This window comes from Cebus imitator, unplaced genomic scaffold, assembly GCF_001604975.1.
Source record: "Cebus imitator isolate Cc_AM_T3 unplaced genomic scaffold, Cebus_imitator-1.0 Scaffold36, whole genome shotgun sequence".
NCBI classification, from domain to species: Eukaryota; Metazoa; Chordata; class Mammalia; order Primates; family Cebidae; genus Cebus; species Cebus imitator.
Genome location: NW_016107351.1, coordinates 2168455 through 2183408, shown reverse-complemented (window position 1 = coordinate 2183408; position 14954 = coordinate 2168455). Strand labels below are relative to the sequence as shown.

The 14954-nt window shown below is 61.6% G+C and overlaps 1 protein-coding gene across 8 annotated transcripts in view; it reads left to right on the top strand.

Moving 5' to 3' along the window:
• The window catches only part of BAIAP2 (BAR/IMD domain containing adaptor protein 2), a 75370-nt gene that overhangs the window by 56018 nt on the left and 4398 nt on the right, over positions 1–14954 (top strand). The window contains exons 7-14 of one of the 8 annotated variants that reach the window (XM_037737201.1): positions 2788–2940; positions 5458–5679; positions 5861–6062; positions 6488–6689; positions 8212–8280; positions 8805–8967; positions 9838–9872; positions 12248–12289. In XM_037737201.1, coding sequence (XP_037593129.1) covers positions 2788–2940; positions 5458–5679; positions 5861–6062; positions 6488–6689; positions 8212–8280; positions 8805–8967; positions 9838–9872; positions 12248–12275 — 1074 coding nt within the window. In that variant the 3' untranslated portion in view covers positions 12276–12289. Of the gene's footprint in view, positions 1–2787; positions 2941–5457; positions 5680–5860; positions 6063–6484; positions 6690–8211; positions 8281–8804; positions 8968–9837; positions 9873–10321; positions 10668–12247; positions 12294–14954 lie in introns of those variants that run through there. The other 7 variants (XM_017524930.2, XM_017524928.2, XM_017524929.2 and 4 more) reach the window with 7 other exon arrangements.

Here is a 14954-nt window from a genome sequence, read left to right as displayed (position 1 = left end):
CTGGAGGGTGAAAACCTGTTAGGGGTAGGGGTAGCAAGTCAACTGTTTTGAGGGAGGGTAGGGTTTGGTGAGAGAGGGCAAGGCCGGCTGCAAGGGCAGGGCAGTGGTGGGCTCCATGTTGGGGGATGTGGCTGGACAGGCCAAGGCCTTGGGGACAGCGTGGTCTGCACCAGCCAGCAGGCAGAGCCAGTGCCCCGGGGTAGCACTGGGACCAACCCACGCCCCACCAGGCTGGTCCTCACCGTGTAGCTGAGGCTTGTGGGGTGTGGCGGAGGGTAGGCAGATGGAACGGGCTGCTTTGATCACCGCCCACTCGGCCCGGTGCCACCCACCCACGCTGAGTCAGAGCCATGGGCAGGGCGGCCTCGAGGCTGAGTCAGCTGGGGGAGGCTGCCCCCTTTCGGAGGTTGTGCCTTCTCAAGAGCCAATTCTGAACTGGCTGCTCATTGACGGTAGTCCTGGTGGATGGGGGTCTGAGCCATGCTGTGGAGGGTCTTCTTGAGGCCGGTAGGGGCTCAGCCCAAGGTGGGTGGGCACAGGAGAGGAGAGCTGAGAATATCTTTCTGCAGAGGAGAAGCCAGCTCCATGCTGAAGCTGCCAGAACCCTGTGGCCGCCCAGGAGGGGTCTGAGTATCTCTGTGGGGACAGGGTCTACGCCTGGGGTGCTCTTCCTTTACCCTCAGTGGCCACCCGCAGCCTCATCAGGGCTTCAGGACAGAAAGTTTCCAGCCTTCAAAACCAGAGAGCCATCAATGTCCAGGGCCCCAGTTGACCCCCCCCCCCCCCCCCAGCACCCAGTGTCAGGCCAGGGTTTTGGAATCGGGAACCCCGGGCGCCAGGTGTCAACTGTGCCACAGCGCTGTGGTGCCGCGCACTGCCCCAGACTTCAGGCACGTAATCCGCCAGCTGGGGTTGTGGAGTGGCTGGCAGTGGGTGGGTAGGCATATGCTCTTCCTGGAGGGACAGCGGCAGAGCGCCCTGCGGTTCAGGACCTTCACTCCCACCCACAGCCCTGTTGTCCCTGTGAGTCACACAGCAAGCCCAGCACCCATGGGCAGGCTGGGAGTCACCTCCACCCAGGGTGGGCACATGGTCCAGGGCCTGGGAGGCAGCGGCTGCCCTCAGCCTCTTCCCCACTCTTTCCCCCAGACTCCCCCTTCCAGCTTCCTCCCGCAGCCCACGCGGAAAGGCCTGGGCGCAGCCGTTTGCTTGTACCACTTTAAAGAGTTTTTTAAACTGTGTTGAAGTACACGTGGCTGATAAGTTGAACGTGGTAATCGTTTTTAAGTGCATGGCTGAGCGGTGTTAGCACGTTCACATGGTTGTGTGATCACCACCACCCTCCATCTCCAGAACTTTCCATCTTCCCAAACGGAAGTTCTGTTCCCATGAAACACCAGCTCCCGGCCCCCAGCCCCGGCCGCCTCCATCCCGCTTTCTGTCCCTGTGGATTTACTAGTCTAGGTTTGTGCCTTTTTTTTTTTTTTTTTTTTTTTTTTTGAGCTGGAATTCGCTCTTGTTGCTTAGACTGGAGTGCAGTGGTGCGATCTTGGCTCTTTACCCTCTGTCCTGGTGCGTTCAGAATTGGTAGCTGGATCTGGAGGCTCTATCAGGTTGAGACTCGGTTTTCCTTTTGGGGAAACCATTTTGGCTGGAGTGGTTTCTCTGTCGTTTTGGCCGGGAGCCTTCCTGAGAGGACTGTGTGCCCACCAGGAAGCACAGCGTGGCCGGGATGTGGCAAGCTGCCAGGGTCAGAGCTGGGACCTCCGTTGCAAGGGCTACAGAGGGGCCGACTGCCAGGCGGGGTCAGGGCTGCCTGCTGGCTGCCCCTGATTGTAGGGTCTGGCTTGACTACCTGTCTTTCCTGTGCCCAGGACACCTGCCAAGGCTGAGGGGGTTTCCAAAGCTTCTGTGTTTGTCCGGGACACATTCTCCCCGTCCCATGGGACATCCAGGTGGGCACTCGGGCAACTCCGAGGTAGGAGGGCAGCAGTCAGGCCCACTCCTCATTCTTAGCTCTGTGCTGGCCCCTCACCTGGGCTCATCCTGTTCTGACAAGCGTGGCCTGACCTTGCCGTCCCCTCGGACTGGGGTCTTGTTTCTGGGCCTCCAGCTTCTGCTCAGTGATCTCTTGTCTGATCCTCCCACAAACTTCCTTCTCATGCTCTCCCTCGGTGAGCACTCCTCCGGAAAACAGTTGGCCAGGTGTCTCACCGCCCTGCTCTCCCTTGCTCAGAGCTGGAGCCGGTAAGAGAGGAGGTGAGGTGTGCCCCAGTCCCCGCTGCAACAGAGGGCTTTCCTGGGGCCCTCGGCCAGTGTCCCGGACTCCAGCTCTCCTGCCTCTCCTGCTTTTCCCACCTCTCCTGCTGGTGGAGATGGAGGCACCCTGGAGGCACAGGCATAGGTGAGGGTGCTCCAGGCGACAGGCGGACCAAGAAGCTGTCCATGGAGCTGGGGTGCATCCACATCCAGGTTTCTGTGCCTTGGCCACAGGTGGTGCACATGACCCCACCGCCCAACAGGAGCCCTGAGGTGGTGAGGCTGGCCCCCCTGCCAGGGCCTCCCGCTGGAGGCAGGACCCTCAGCTCACCAAGAGCGATCCGGGGCGGCTGAGGCCTCTTGGGGGACATGGTCATCAGGCTGCAACCTCCTGGGTTATCTTCTGAGTGCCTGCAGACGCTGTTCGGTTTCCTGCCTCTGCTCTGCATAATGGGGCGTCTTTGAGTCTGTGGGGCTGCCCCGAACTGGGCCTGACAGGCGTCCCCCTCTGTCCTCTTCCCTCTGCAGTACATCGACGCCATCAGCAACAAGCAGGGCGAACTGGAGAACTACGTGTCCGACGGCTACAAGACCGCGCTGACAGAGGAGCGCAGGCGCTTCTGCTTCCTGGTGGAGAAGCAGTGTGCTGTGGCCAAGAACTCCGCAGCCTACCACTCCAAGGTCAGGCAGCTCGGGGCTGCGCCGTGGCAGTGGGCCTTGCTGGCAAAAATGACCTAGGCCCCTGCCCTGGCCCCAGGAACACACCAGGGCAGTGTTTGGCCTGAACTCCGGTTTATTTCGGATTTTCTTGGGGATGGAGTTCTAGGAGAGTTACCAGGTCACAGGGCGCAGGCATTTTGAAGACTCGCATTAGAATTGCCATCTGCAACCAGGGAGGGTCTGATGGGCTTTCAAGGCCTAGAACGTTCGTCTAGAAAAACGTTCGTCTAGAAGAATGTTCTTGACTCTTCTGTCATAGCCATGTCCTGGCCAGGCACAGTCTGGTGCCATGCTGGGGATGGTCTTATTCCTGCTGGGTGTAGGAGTCCCAGTGGGGCACCTGGTGGGTGGCCTCTGTGTCTTTGCTTGCTCCTCCTGTGTCCCTTCAATCCACATTCCTGGGGTACAGCCTCTGGGCTCATGGCTCTGCTCACCTGAGGTGCTGAGGAATCCTAGCCCTAAGCTTGGGTCCCCAGCCACCCAAGACCACCATGCCACTGGCCTCAGGTGCAGCAGCTGCCATAGCTCGGCTGTCCCACATGGACGTACCACTCGTCACCCCGCCCGAACCTGCCCTACGTCTTTGCTTCCTGGGCAGCCAGGGGCCCTGGCTGGCTCTCAGGTGACCCTTAGCCCCTCCCACGCCCCAGAGGGGCCTCTCTGGGACACACGCCTGGTCACAGGGTCCTCCTCTGGCTCCCAGGCTCTCTGACCTGTGCCTCCAGCACCTCTGCCTGCACTCCTGAGCCACTGGGGTCCCAAGTAGGGCCTTGGGTGACCACATGCTGCTCCCTCGTGACCTCTGAGACACCCCTCTGTCCCCGTCTGCTGAGGGTTCCTCCTTGAGCCCGTAGACTCTCTTGCCTACCCCTGGCACAGTCCTGTGGCCCTGTGTTTCCTGCTAGGCATCCCCAGCCTGGTCATTCCCACCCTGGGATCTGCCATGTCCCAGGACCAAGCCCAGCCCTGCTGAACCAGGAGCAAGCTCCTCAGGGAGAGGCTGCAGCAGTCCCCTGAACGGATGTTCTGAGCCCCATTGTGAGCAAGGGGAACCCTTCCTAGAAGGCTGACTTAGCCCCTAGAGCAGGCAAGGCCCCGAGGCCAGATTCCCCACCAGGCACAGGCAGGGCCAGCAGGTCCCTGTTTACCCCTGGTCCATGGGTAGGAGCTGGGGTGGGATCAGATGTGTCCCCTGGAACATTCTGGAACATCCCAAGAGCTTAGGTGTAGTTCAGTAGCCAAGCTCACCAGGGAGGCCCTGGTCATGTCTTTCTAATATAAGGGGTCCCAGGGATTCACAGGCTACACCTTGACACTTGCTCTCCCCCCAATTATCACGTGATACGGAATCAGTGCTCCGGTCCCCACGGCCTGGAGACACCCAGGAGACAGCTGCTCCTCCCTCCCTGGAGAGGCCCCTTCTGCCGGCCTGGGCCTGCTGGGCAGGTGCAGGCGAGAACAGCAGCAGCACCCGTGTTCCCTGGAGGCAACCTCCCAGCCTTGCCGCCCCAGCTGCTAGGCAGGGGGCGCTGTGGAGCACACGCCTTTCACCTGCTAGACCCAGGACAGTGGTGGGCATCTGCGCCCTCTGGCGGGGCCTGGGCCAGGGCCAGGGAATGATACCAGGCTGTCAGTGGCCAGGATACTGCTGGCAGGGACGGAGGGCAGAGAGGCCGGGCTGCTGGCCGCAGGCGCCGCTGCCTCTCCAGAGGGGATGCAGATCGTGTCCGTGCAGGGGGAGCAGCTGAGCTCCTGGGCACGTGTGGAAGAGACCCGGGTCCCGGAGACCCACTTGGACAAGCCTCTGGGCAGGGTTCAGGCTGTGAGGGTGGCCTCCTCCCAGGGCAGTTCCTGGTAGCTCCCTGGTGCTTGGGTTCGGGCCTGCCCCGAGGCAGCCATGGGCCTCTCAGGCTGGAGGGGATGACTGGCTCGTGGCCACTGTGTTGGGGCCCTGCTGCTATGAGGTTGGTGTCCCCTGGCCATCTGCCCTGGTGCTGGTCCCTGCTGGCCTCTCCACACCCCCCAAGATTCACTCCTCTACCACCAATCTAAGCCAGGGCTCGGTAGTTGTTCTGAATGGCCAGAGTTCATGTTTTCGGCTCTGTGGGTCACACAGTCTCCAGCTTTGTCACTACAATGTGAGGACAGCCATGAATGGATGATTCTTAGCACATTGGGGTTTTCCCACCAGGGTTTGACCTTGTGCACCCCTGTCCATTTCTCCTTCCTCCAGGCCCTAATGGGCCCCACTGGGTTTGGCCCTGGGTTTGATCTCATCCCTGTAGGTCCCCCAACTGTACGGCTTCTGGTCGCCTCTTGGGCCCTTTTCTGGTAGCCGCTTCTGTGCATTGGGGTCAGGGGCTCACAGGTGGCTTATCCCACTGAGAGGCGCCACCTGGTGAAGAGCAGCCCCCAGCCCCAGAGGGTGCCTGGCCCTGAGCTGTCCTGACCCCTCCCTTCTGGCTTCCTCCACTTCAGGGCAAGGAGCTGCTGGCGCAGAAGCTGCCGCTGTGGCAACAGGCCTGTGCCGACCCCAGCAAGATCCCGGAGCGCGCCGTGCAGCTGATGCAGCAGGTGGCCAGCAACGGCGCCACCCTCCCCAGTGCCCTGTCGGCCTCCAAGTCCAACCTGGTCATCTCTGATCCCATCCCGGGGGCCAAGCCCCTGCCGGTACCCCCCGAGCTGGCACCATTTGTGGGGGTGAGTCTGTGGCCTCCAGAAAGCGTCACGAGTATGGGTGGGAGGGTGGCTCGTTCTTGGGGGTAGGGGAGCAGAGGTACAGAGGCCAAGGGCCCCTGCTTGAGGGGGTGGAGGGTTCTCTTTCCCCCCGCCTTGCCTGGGGTGGGCTTCAGTAACAGCCTGCTCCACTCCTTCTCTGCAGCGGATGTCTGCCCAGGAGAACGCACCCATCATGAATGGCGTGGCGGGCCCGGATGGCGAGGACTATAGCCCCTGGGCGGACCGCAAGGCTGCCCAGCCCAAATCCCTGTCTCCTCCACAGTCTCAGAGCAAGCTGAGTGACTCCTACTCCAACACACTCCCCGTGCGCAAGAGCGTGACCCCAAAAAACAGCTATGCCACCAGTAAGGGCTCCGCTGGGGGGTTGGGCTGGGGTCCTTGGGCGTACCTCCCCAGGCCCTGTAGTCATGCCACACCCCGGAGTTAGGGGCCTGGGAGACCCTGAGGCTCACAAGAATGTGACTGTGTGTGTGCGTGCCTACGTGTGTGTGGTACATGTGTGCCTGCACGGCACTCAGCTCCCGGCTGTCAAGCCTCTGGTGCTAGGTGGGGGCATGAGTGGGTACAGGGTTATCAGGCTCCTGCAGGCAGCAGCCATTAGGGGGCAAATAGCGGTGGTTCCGGAGAGCTTAGCCATCCCAGGAATGCCTCACACACTCATTGGTGCACAGGCGGCTGCGCTGTTGGCACCTCCACCAGGCTCCCTGGGCTCTGCTGCCAGCAAGGGGGGACGGGGCAGAGTCCCCTTATATGTCCCTTGTCCCAGCAGCCGAGAACAAGACTCTGCCTCGCTCGAGCTCCATGGCAGCCGGCCTGGAGCGCAACGGGCGCATGCGGGTAAAGGCCATCTTCTCCCACGCCGCTGGGGACAACAGCACCTTGCTGAGCTTCAAGGAGGGTGACCTCATTACCCTGCTGGTGCCCGAGGCCCGCGACGGCTGGCACTACGGAGAGAGTGAGAAGACCAAGATGTGAGTGTCTCTGGGGCCGGTCCGGGGCGGACGGATGCCTGCAGCGAGCGTGCGGGGTGGCGCTCAGATGCGTTGGGGGCGGGTTCCAGGGACCACTGCCTGCAGCAAGCATTCGGGGTGGCGCTCAGATGCGATGGGGGCGGGTTCCAGGGGCCGCTGCCTGCAGCAAGCATTCGGGGTGGCGCTCAGATGCGATGGGCGCGGGTTCCAGGGACCACTGCCTGCAGCAAGCATTCGGGGTGGCGCTCAGATGCGATGGGCGCGGGTTCCAGGGGCCACTGCTTGCAGCAAGCGTGTGGGGTGGTGCTCAGATGCGTTGGGGCTGGTCCAGGGGTGGATGGATGCCTGCAGCAAGCGTGCGGGGTGGCAGTTCTCAAATGCACTGGGACCTCACTGTATTCAGACTGACTGTGCAGGTCACAGGTTCTCGCCTTAGAAAACGTGGGCAGCAAGAGCAAGCATGACCTAGGGTATTCCCACCAGCAGGCGTCCTCCCCCTGGCAGGGTTCTTTACCTTATCACCTCCTGGCAGGGATCTTCCCCAACAGGAGGGGTCTCCCCCGACACCAGAGGTCTCCCACCACAGAGTCTGGTGACCTTGCTCCATTGCCTCCCTCTGCCACTCAGTTTGGTGCAGGGTGTGGCTTACCACACGTGTACACACTCGGCACGTGTGGCCGAAGCCCTGTGGGTGGGGCATGAGTTTCCTGAGGTTCACAGATGCAGAGCAGGGCTTGGCCATCCTGAGACTGAAACCTTCTTTTGGTCTTCAACTCTTTCACACACCTGATGGGCTCTGCAGTTTGGAGTTCTAGAAGTCACCTCATGGAGTCAGACGGGGGCTGCATCTCCTCAGTTTATGTGAATGTTGTTGCAGAGAGGCTGGGCCAGGGTGCTGCCCTCGAGGGACCTGGGGGCTGCCTGGGTCAGGCTCCCTTCTCAGGGCTGTGTTTGTGTGGGTGTATCTCTTGGTAAGACAGGAAAAGGGCCTGACATTTGTGCCTTCCTGTGCCCCCTGGGGGTGCTGAGGGCAGGGGGTTTCCCAGGAGGCCCGGGGAGGAGGCTGAGGATGGGGTGTCTCCCAGGAGGCCTGATGAGGGGCCTGAGGGTGAGGGTCTCCCAGGAGGCTGCTCCACCTCTTACAGTGGCCATTCCGGTCTTGTTCCCGTCGGTGGCTCAGTGTGGTGCTGGAGCTGGGAAGCAGGAGCGATGGCTCTGCCTGGGCCCTCGGGCCTTACAGTTGGGTCTGGTGGGGCCGGCAGCTCCCATCAGGGTGGGGACAGCCCAGGCTGCCTTCCCTTTGAGGCTGAGCACACAGTGGAAGTGGGCTGGGGTCTTGGTCTCTCTGGAGCGCTGGCATCTGTTCCTCCAGAGACAGCGGTGCAGCCATGCTGGGGAGCTAAAGGGACCTGGGCTTGGATAGTAGTTGACGGGGGATGGTGGTCATGGGGGATGGGGAGCCATTGCCCCACCTAGGGGTCTCCAGGCTGAGCATGGCTCTTACCTGGGGCCTCTCTTCCAGGAGGGGCTGGTTTCCCTTCTCCTACACCCGGGTCCTGGACAGCGACGGCAGCGACAGGCTGCACATGAGGTGAGCACTGGGCCTGATGGGAGGGCAAGGTCCCTAGCTCTGGAGAGGGGATGACCAGGCCCCTAGGCTCAGAGAGCTGGGCTGGGCTTCCGGCTCCTTGTGGGTGGAGGCACAGGGGTGCCCTGTGTGGCGGGGCCTGAGCCCTGGGGACACCAGTGCAGGCGGCAGGTGCTGTGAGGGCCACTCCTGGGCACCAGGTGTTCGGGGACCTGGCTGTCCCAGGTCTTCCAGGTTCTCCTAGCCTTCAGAGTATCACAGCTGAAAGCTGGTAGGGGGTGGGGCTGCTGGGAGGGTCGGGGATTGCCGTGGCAGCCCAGCCCCTCTAGAATCCTCCTGGTTCAGCTTCATGACCAGGAGGAGGGAGGGAGGCCAGACTGGCCCAGCCCAGTGTCCCCAGGGCTTCTGCCTTGGCCTGAAAGCAGCCTACCCGCATGTGGTGTGGGATAGATGAGGGTGGGCCGTCCAGGGTGTGGGGTGTGGGGGGCCTGGCCTGCTGTACTGCCTCTGAGTCTCTGTCCCTGCAGCTTGCAGCAAGGGAAGAGCAGCAGCACAGGCAACCTCCTGGACAAGGACGACTTGGCAATCCCGCCCCCTGACTACGGCGCCACCTCCCGGGCCTTCCCTGCCCAGACGGCCAGCGGCTTCAAGCAGAGGCCCTACAGTGTGGCCGTGCCCGCCTTCTCCCAGGTCAGCAAGCGGGAGGGCCCGCAGGTGGGCTCAGCCTGTAGTCCTACATTGGAGCCTCTGCTGACAGGCCAGGCGCCTGGGGGTCTGGGTCTCTTTGGGCAGCTCTGGGGTGAAGACTGTGATTTGTGACATGTATGCACACCTCTGCTTGGACCACAGGCCGCCCGCCTTGCCCCAGCAGGCTCCCTCTGTGGGCGCGCTCGGGCTGGGGTTGGCCCGTCACTCATGGTGCCCTCAGCCAGCCACAGACAGCTTGCTCCTCTGCCCATGGGGGCAGCATCTGGGCTGGGAAGTGGCTGGCCTAGGGGTGGGCCTGGACACTGCCACCTCTTGGGAGAGCCAGGGGGATCAGGGAAGGCCTAGCTTCCAGGATCCCTTCCTGAGAACCTCAGGGCTCCCTCAGTCACAGCCATGGATGGAGCACTTGCTGTTCAGCCCTGGCACATGGCAGGGCCCTTCCAGTCAGTGTGACCCTGGATATGGGCCATCGGGTCCCCTGGCCCAGCTGCCCGCCCAGGCATGGGTAAGGTGCTGCAGGTGCCCTGAGGGGCCTCAGCTCCCTGGGGGCAGGCAGAGGGTCCTGGGTGGCCGGTCCTGTGTATGCTTTGGAGCGTGCCACATGCGCACGCTCTGAATTGGCCGCTGGCTGAAGGAGGCATGCCCATTAATTTGGGCAGTCACCACTTCACCACAGGGACCAGGCAGGGCTCCAGGCAGGCCCCTGAGTGCTGGGCCAGGGGATGGGGAGCCTTCCAAGGGAACAGGGTTTGAACCCTGCCCAGGTGGGATCATTGTGTTGTGTACAGGCACTGGAAGGGGGTGACCGCAGCCCTGTCACCTGGCCTGACCTGTTTCCATCTTTTCCCCCAGGGTCTGGAAGACTATGGAGCACGGTCCATGAGCAGGTAAGGGGGCTTTCAGACCTGTCTGTGGGACCATGGTGGGTCTGCAAGAGGCTGGGTCAGGGCAGGTCCCTCTCTTAGAACCTGGGGACAACTCTTCTTCCTTTAAGGCCCAGCCTGGCCCTTCATCCCTGCCAGAGCTGGGGATGCCTCCTCAGGGCCTCCTGCTCTCTCCGAGTGGCATGGGAAGCCCCCGGGCCCTGCTCCTCTTTCTTGGCATCGGGCCGGCCCCATCCATCCGTGTCAGGCAAGGGCAGGGTTGGGGAAGGTGGCTGAGGCTGCCATTGATGGCTGGGGGTGCAGCCTCCTCTGCCCGTGGCCTGTGCTCCACCCTTGTCCTGGGCCTTCCCCAAGGGAGCTACCGAAAGGGGCATTGCTGGGTGCGGGCAGATGTGCCGCCGGTGGCTGGCAGCAGTGTGCAGCTGGGCAGCCGTGCTGTGCTTTGTTCGCAGTGGCAGCGGCACGCTGGTGTCCACAGTGTGAGGACGCTGACCCCGGGCAGCCGCTGCTCTGAAGAGCTTCCGCGCCTTCCCCCTGGTCTCCGTCCGTTTTCCTCCTCAGCTCTCGCTGGTTTGTTCTTGGGTTTTCTTTCCCACCTGCCCCCTGCCTTTTGGTTGGTGACCCCAGACTCTGTGATCCCCCAGGGTCCATGGTGCTGCTCCACCCGCCCTGTGTTCACACGCCCCTCCCCATGTGTCCCAGCCTTTCGAGCAGAAACTGCCAGGCAGGACCCACCCTGCAGTGTCTGTGGCACTCACTGCTTTTCTCAGACTCGCCGTGAGCCAGGTCTAAAGTTTGAAGAAAAAGAAAAATATTAAAAAAAAAAAAAAAAAAAAAAAAAAAAAAAAAAAAAAAGACAAAAAACAGGAAAAAGGACTTTTTTTTCCTGGAAAACAAAACCCGATCTGCATGGACTCCGGTGTGCGCACCGCTATCTCGCCATCTGACTCCCTGGCGCGTGGCCTCTGTCCGGACGGGGAAGGTGCTGGGGTCCCTGGCCACCCTGGCCCCTGTCAAGGGCTGCACAGAGAAAGGGGGCTTGTGCCAAGCTCAGGGGGCCTCCTGAGGAAACCGGCCGCTCCTGTGAGGGAGGCCGGGCCCAGGCACCCGAGGGCTTCTCCCTCTGGATGCCAAGGGCCAGGTGTACATAAAGCAGAGAGGCAGGGTGGCCTTGCCTCCTGTTGGGCACTGGCAGGAGCGAGGTCTGGAACAGGTGCTGCCTGGCTGCACATGGACATTCCAAAGACCTCCAGAGACCACCCCACCCCCACATTCCTTTGACCAGCCTTGTGAGGGCATTGAGGCTGCCACGGGCTATCTGGCTGCCCGGGGCAGGGCGTGCGGGCTGGGCCTGGCCAGGGGAGGGCAGCTCTGGGCACGCCACACCCAGGCCTCCCACCTGGGAGAAGCAGGAGGTCCCTGCCCGGTTCTTCCTAAACGCTCTCGTCTTTTTGTGTGTCTTGGTGACTTTGGAAACAAACACAGTGGATTCAGTGGCTACTGGTATTGTCTCTTCACACACTGAACTCTGGGGAGTGGGCGCAGGTACAGCCTGGCCCCGCCTGCCTGCCGGTGGGAGCCCCAGGAAGCCAAGATGCTCCTTTATCTGACGTGGTTTAGCAAAAGCCTCCCGCACACCTCCCGTGGACTGGGACATGGCTGGTAGTGTTTGTGTGGGAGCAGCACAAGCCGCGGACTGCGCGACATTAAGGAAAACATGGCCGGACTGGGCCCTGTGTAGAGACCCTTCCGCGCTGGCGCTCCCGCTGCGCTAAAGATTTCAAATCCAGGGGACTCCATGCTCAATGGATGAATGTAGACACAAAACAGCAACACTTGTATGAAGATGTAAAGTGCTCAACATATTTTTTCCTGTTTCTTTTCCTTTTTTTAAAATCAGAATTGTGCCCTGTACTGCAGTTACTTGTTGGAATAAAAGTTTTATTTATTGCACGAGTTGGGTATGGACCTCTTTCCGGTACCCGGCGTGCATCTGGGCCATGGGGGCCCCGCCTCGTTCCCGTTTCTGCCGGGTACTTTCTCCGCACTCAGCCGCCTGCTGGAATAACCTGAGCTTGCAACCAGTGCCAGCCTGGTGACAGTTGCTCACTCTGATGGGGTTCTGGGGGTCCCGTTGCCCCCGGGGAGAGTGAGGGCTACCTGTGGCTGAGGCAGGCTCCTGGCTCCCTCCAGGCCCGTGAGCAAGGCAGGCTCCGTAGGCACCATCCGTCTGGGAGAGCCAGAGCCCCAGCCATGTGCCCGCTCCGCGTGCTCCGGGGTCCTAGGTCTCCTCCGGGCAGCTCGCCCGTGGCCCCCTCCTGTGCGCCGAGTCCTCAGACCCCATGCCGCCTCCAACCGAGCCTTGTGTTTCCTTACAGCACTGATGTGGAAGTGGCCAGATTCTGAGCCGCCTGACTAGAGTTAGTAAGTTGCCTGACATTCTCGTGCGATCAGTGGCCTCTCCGGCTCTACACGGGCCCTCTGGCCTCAGCCACGCAGCCTGGGTGGGGAAGGCCCAGCTGCCTGGTGGGGCCGGGGGTCCGCCGAACCTGCCTCTTGCTCTGGGTGTCGGGCCTTCTCCTCTCCTGGGTTCCCTCCTTGGGTTCATGGTCTCCTTCCCCCCATCTTGGAAGCTTGTGGGCTCTGGCTGGCTGCTCCCGGGGCTCCCCCCACTGTTGGGTGTGGCTCTGGCCCTGACCCTCTGTCTGGTCCTCTCCCGCCCTGCCGGGCTTTAGTGACAGTCAAAGGGTGACTGGCAAGCAGCTGCGGGCCGGGCCTTTCCCGCCTGACCCGCAGCACCGGCTTGGGCTTCTCTGGGTGTATGCCTTTGGGACTGTGGTTGGGGTCCTGGGGACAGCCTGAGGGAGCTCCATGGCCACTGGGGCGTGCTTCTTCTGTCCCAGGACACTGGCTGCATCCTGTCTGGCTCTGCAGACCTGGAGGCTGCTGGGTCCAGGTTGGAGCTGATGCTCACTCCGGGGTGCTGGGCCTCTATGGCTCCAGTTCCAGTGGGACTCTGGAGTCAGGGTCTGAGCCCGTTTCCCCCAGGGTTGAGGAGGCCACTTCCCTGGTTTCCAGTGTATACTTGGGATGTGCAAGGCTGTGCAGAAGGCCTTCTGCCCTCAGCAGGGGGGCCCTTGCCCACACCTTCCTATCCCCAGCACCTGTGTCTGGGCAGGTCCTGCTTCCCACCACCCTCCTGTCCCCAAGCTGTTGGGAGGGTGGCTCTGCAGAGCCAATGCCCACATCCTTCACAAAGAACGGCACTCCCCAAGTCTCCCTGGTGGTCACAGCAGGCATCCTGGCCCATGGCAGCCAGGCCACAAGCAGATCAGGGACCCCGTTTTGTGTCGCTGCCTTTCTGTGGTTGAGATTCAGGACGAGTTTTGGAGGTTTGTAGAAAACTGCTCTTGAAGCGTGGGGACTGGATGGAGATGCACTGGGCTGGTCCTGGCTGCCACCTTGCCTTCCTCCTCCATCTTCCTCCCTTCCAAGATCTCCCACTTCCCCAGGTCCCTCTGAGCTGAGGGGGCTGTGCTGCCCTTGCCTGGTGAGGCTTGGGAGGGGTGAAGGCTCGGAGGTGAGGCTGGCACAGCCTCTGTCAGGGGCCACATCCCTTGGTGGAGGGCAGAGACCCAGGTGGCAGTGCCAGTAGGGCAGTGGTGCTCGTCTCAGCCCACCACTGCGCCCCAGCACCAGGGGTCAGTCTCCTGACCACACCATCAGCCTGGTCTGACAACTCAGCTGGGATTGGGGGTGTCAGAAGCCACTTGCGGTTGGTCAAGGGACTCCCCCAGCGGTCGCCACCCTGCCGTGCCCCAGCTCTGGGCCCTGGGAAGGGGGCCTTGGAATGAGAGTGGAGGGCTGAGCGCCCCTGGCCGCTTTCCACACTCCTTGTCAGTGAGGCCCAAGCACACGCTGGACTGGATTCCAGAAGGGCCGACCTTCTGAAGACGGAGGAGCAGTTGACGTGGAGGAGGCAGAGCAGCTGCTGTCCGCCCACTTCTGGTCTGGCGTCGCCTAACTGGTCGAAACACACTTTGTGATGGCTCCGTTTCTTCTCGGCATCTTTCTGTTTCATGTTCAAGTCGTCGGTTCAGGAAATGATCCTAGGTAGCTGCCTGCATTCCAAAGCGCACCGAGGTTCTGCAGGGCTACAGCGGGAAGCTGCTCTCCCGCAGGAAGCTGGACTCTGGGGATGGAACCCCTGAGACATGCCGAGAGCCACCCATGGGCTGGCGGGGGCGTCCCAGCCCCTCAAACTCCAAGCTGTGAGAGACCCCCTGACCAGCTCCTTCCTGGCAGAGGTGCCCACACCCAGCCCTCCTGGCCACAGCTGGTTCTGTGGCACTGGCATCCATGCCTTGTGTAAAAGCTGCCAGTTGGCTGGGCACAGTGGCCCACGCCTGTAATCCCAGCACTTTGGGGCAGGCGAGAGGATCTCTTGAGCCTAGGAGTTCGAGATCAGCCTGGGAGACCCCCATCTCAACAAAAAAAATTTTTAATTAGCCAGGCATAGTGGCATGCCCCTGCAGTCCCAGCTTCTTGGGAGGCTGAGGTTTGATTGCTTGAGCCTAGAGGTAGAGGTTGCAGTGAGCTATGACTGCACCACTGCACTCCAGCCTGGAGGACAAAGCAAGACTGTCTCAAAATAGTACAATTTAAAAGTTACAAAAGCCACTGGTCACCCCTGCGGCCTTGCTTAGTAGGCTCTGATGGGTGCCTCTTAGTGAGGAGAAAAAGCCCAGAGCCTCTGTATCCTGAGGCCAGTGCCCTGCCCACCCCGCAGCTCCCCGAACGCGACGCAGGCCTCCTTAGGGCCGTCCGTTCTTGGATGTGTCTGGTGACTTTCCTTTGCCAGCTCAAGAGGTGCTGATGGTGTCACTGGGCACTTGGTGAGAGGTGCTGGTGCTGGTGCTGTCACTGGGTAGTTGGTGAGAGGTGCTGATGGTGTCACTGGGTAGTTGGTGAGAGGTGCTGGTGCTGGTGCTGTCACTGGGTAGTTGGTGAGAGGTGCTGGTGGTGTCACTGGGTAGTTGGTGAGAGGTGCTGGTGGTGTCACTGGGTAGTTGGTGAGAGGTGCTG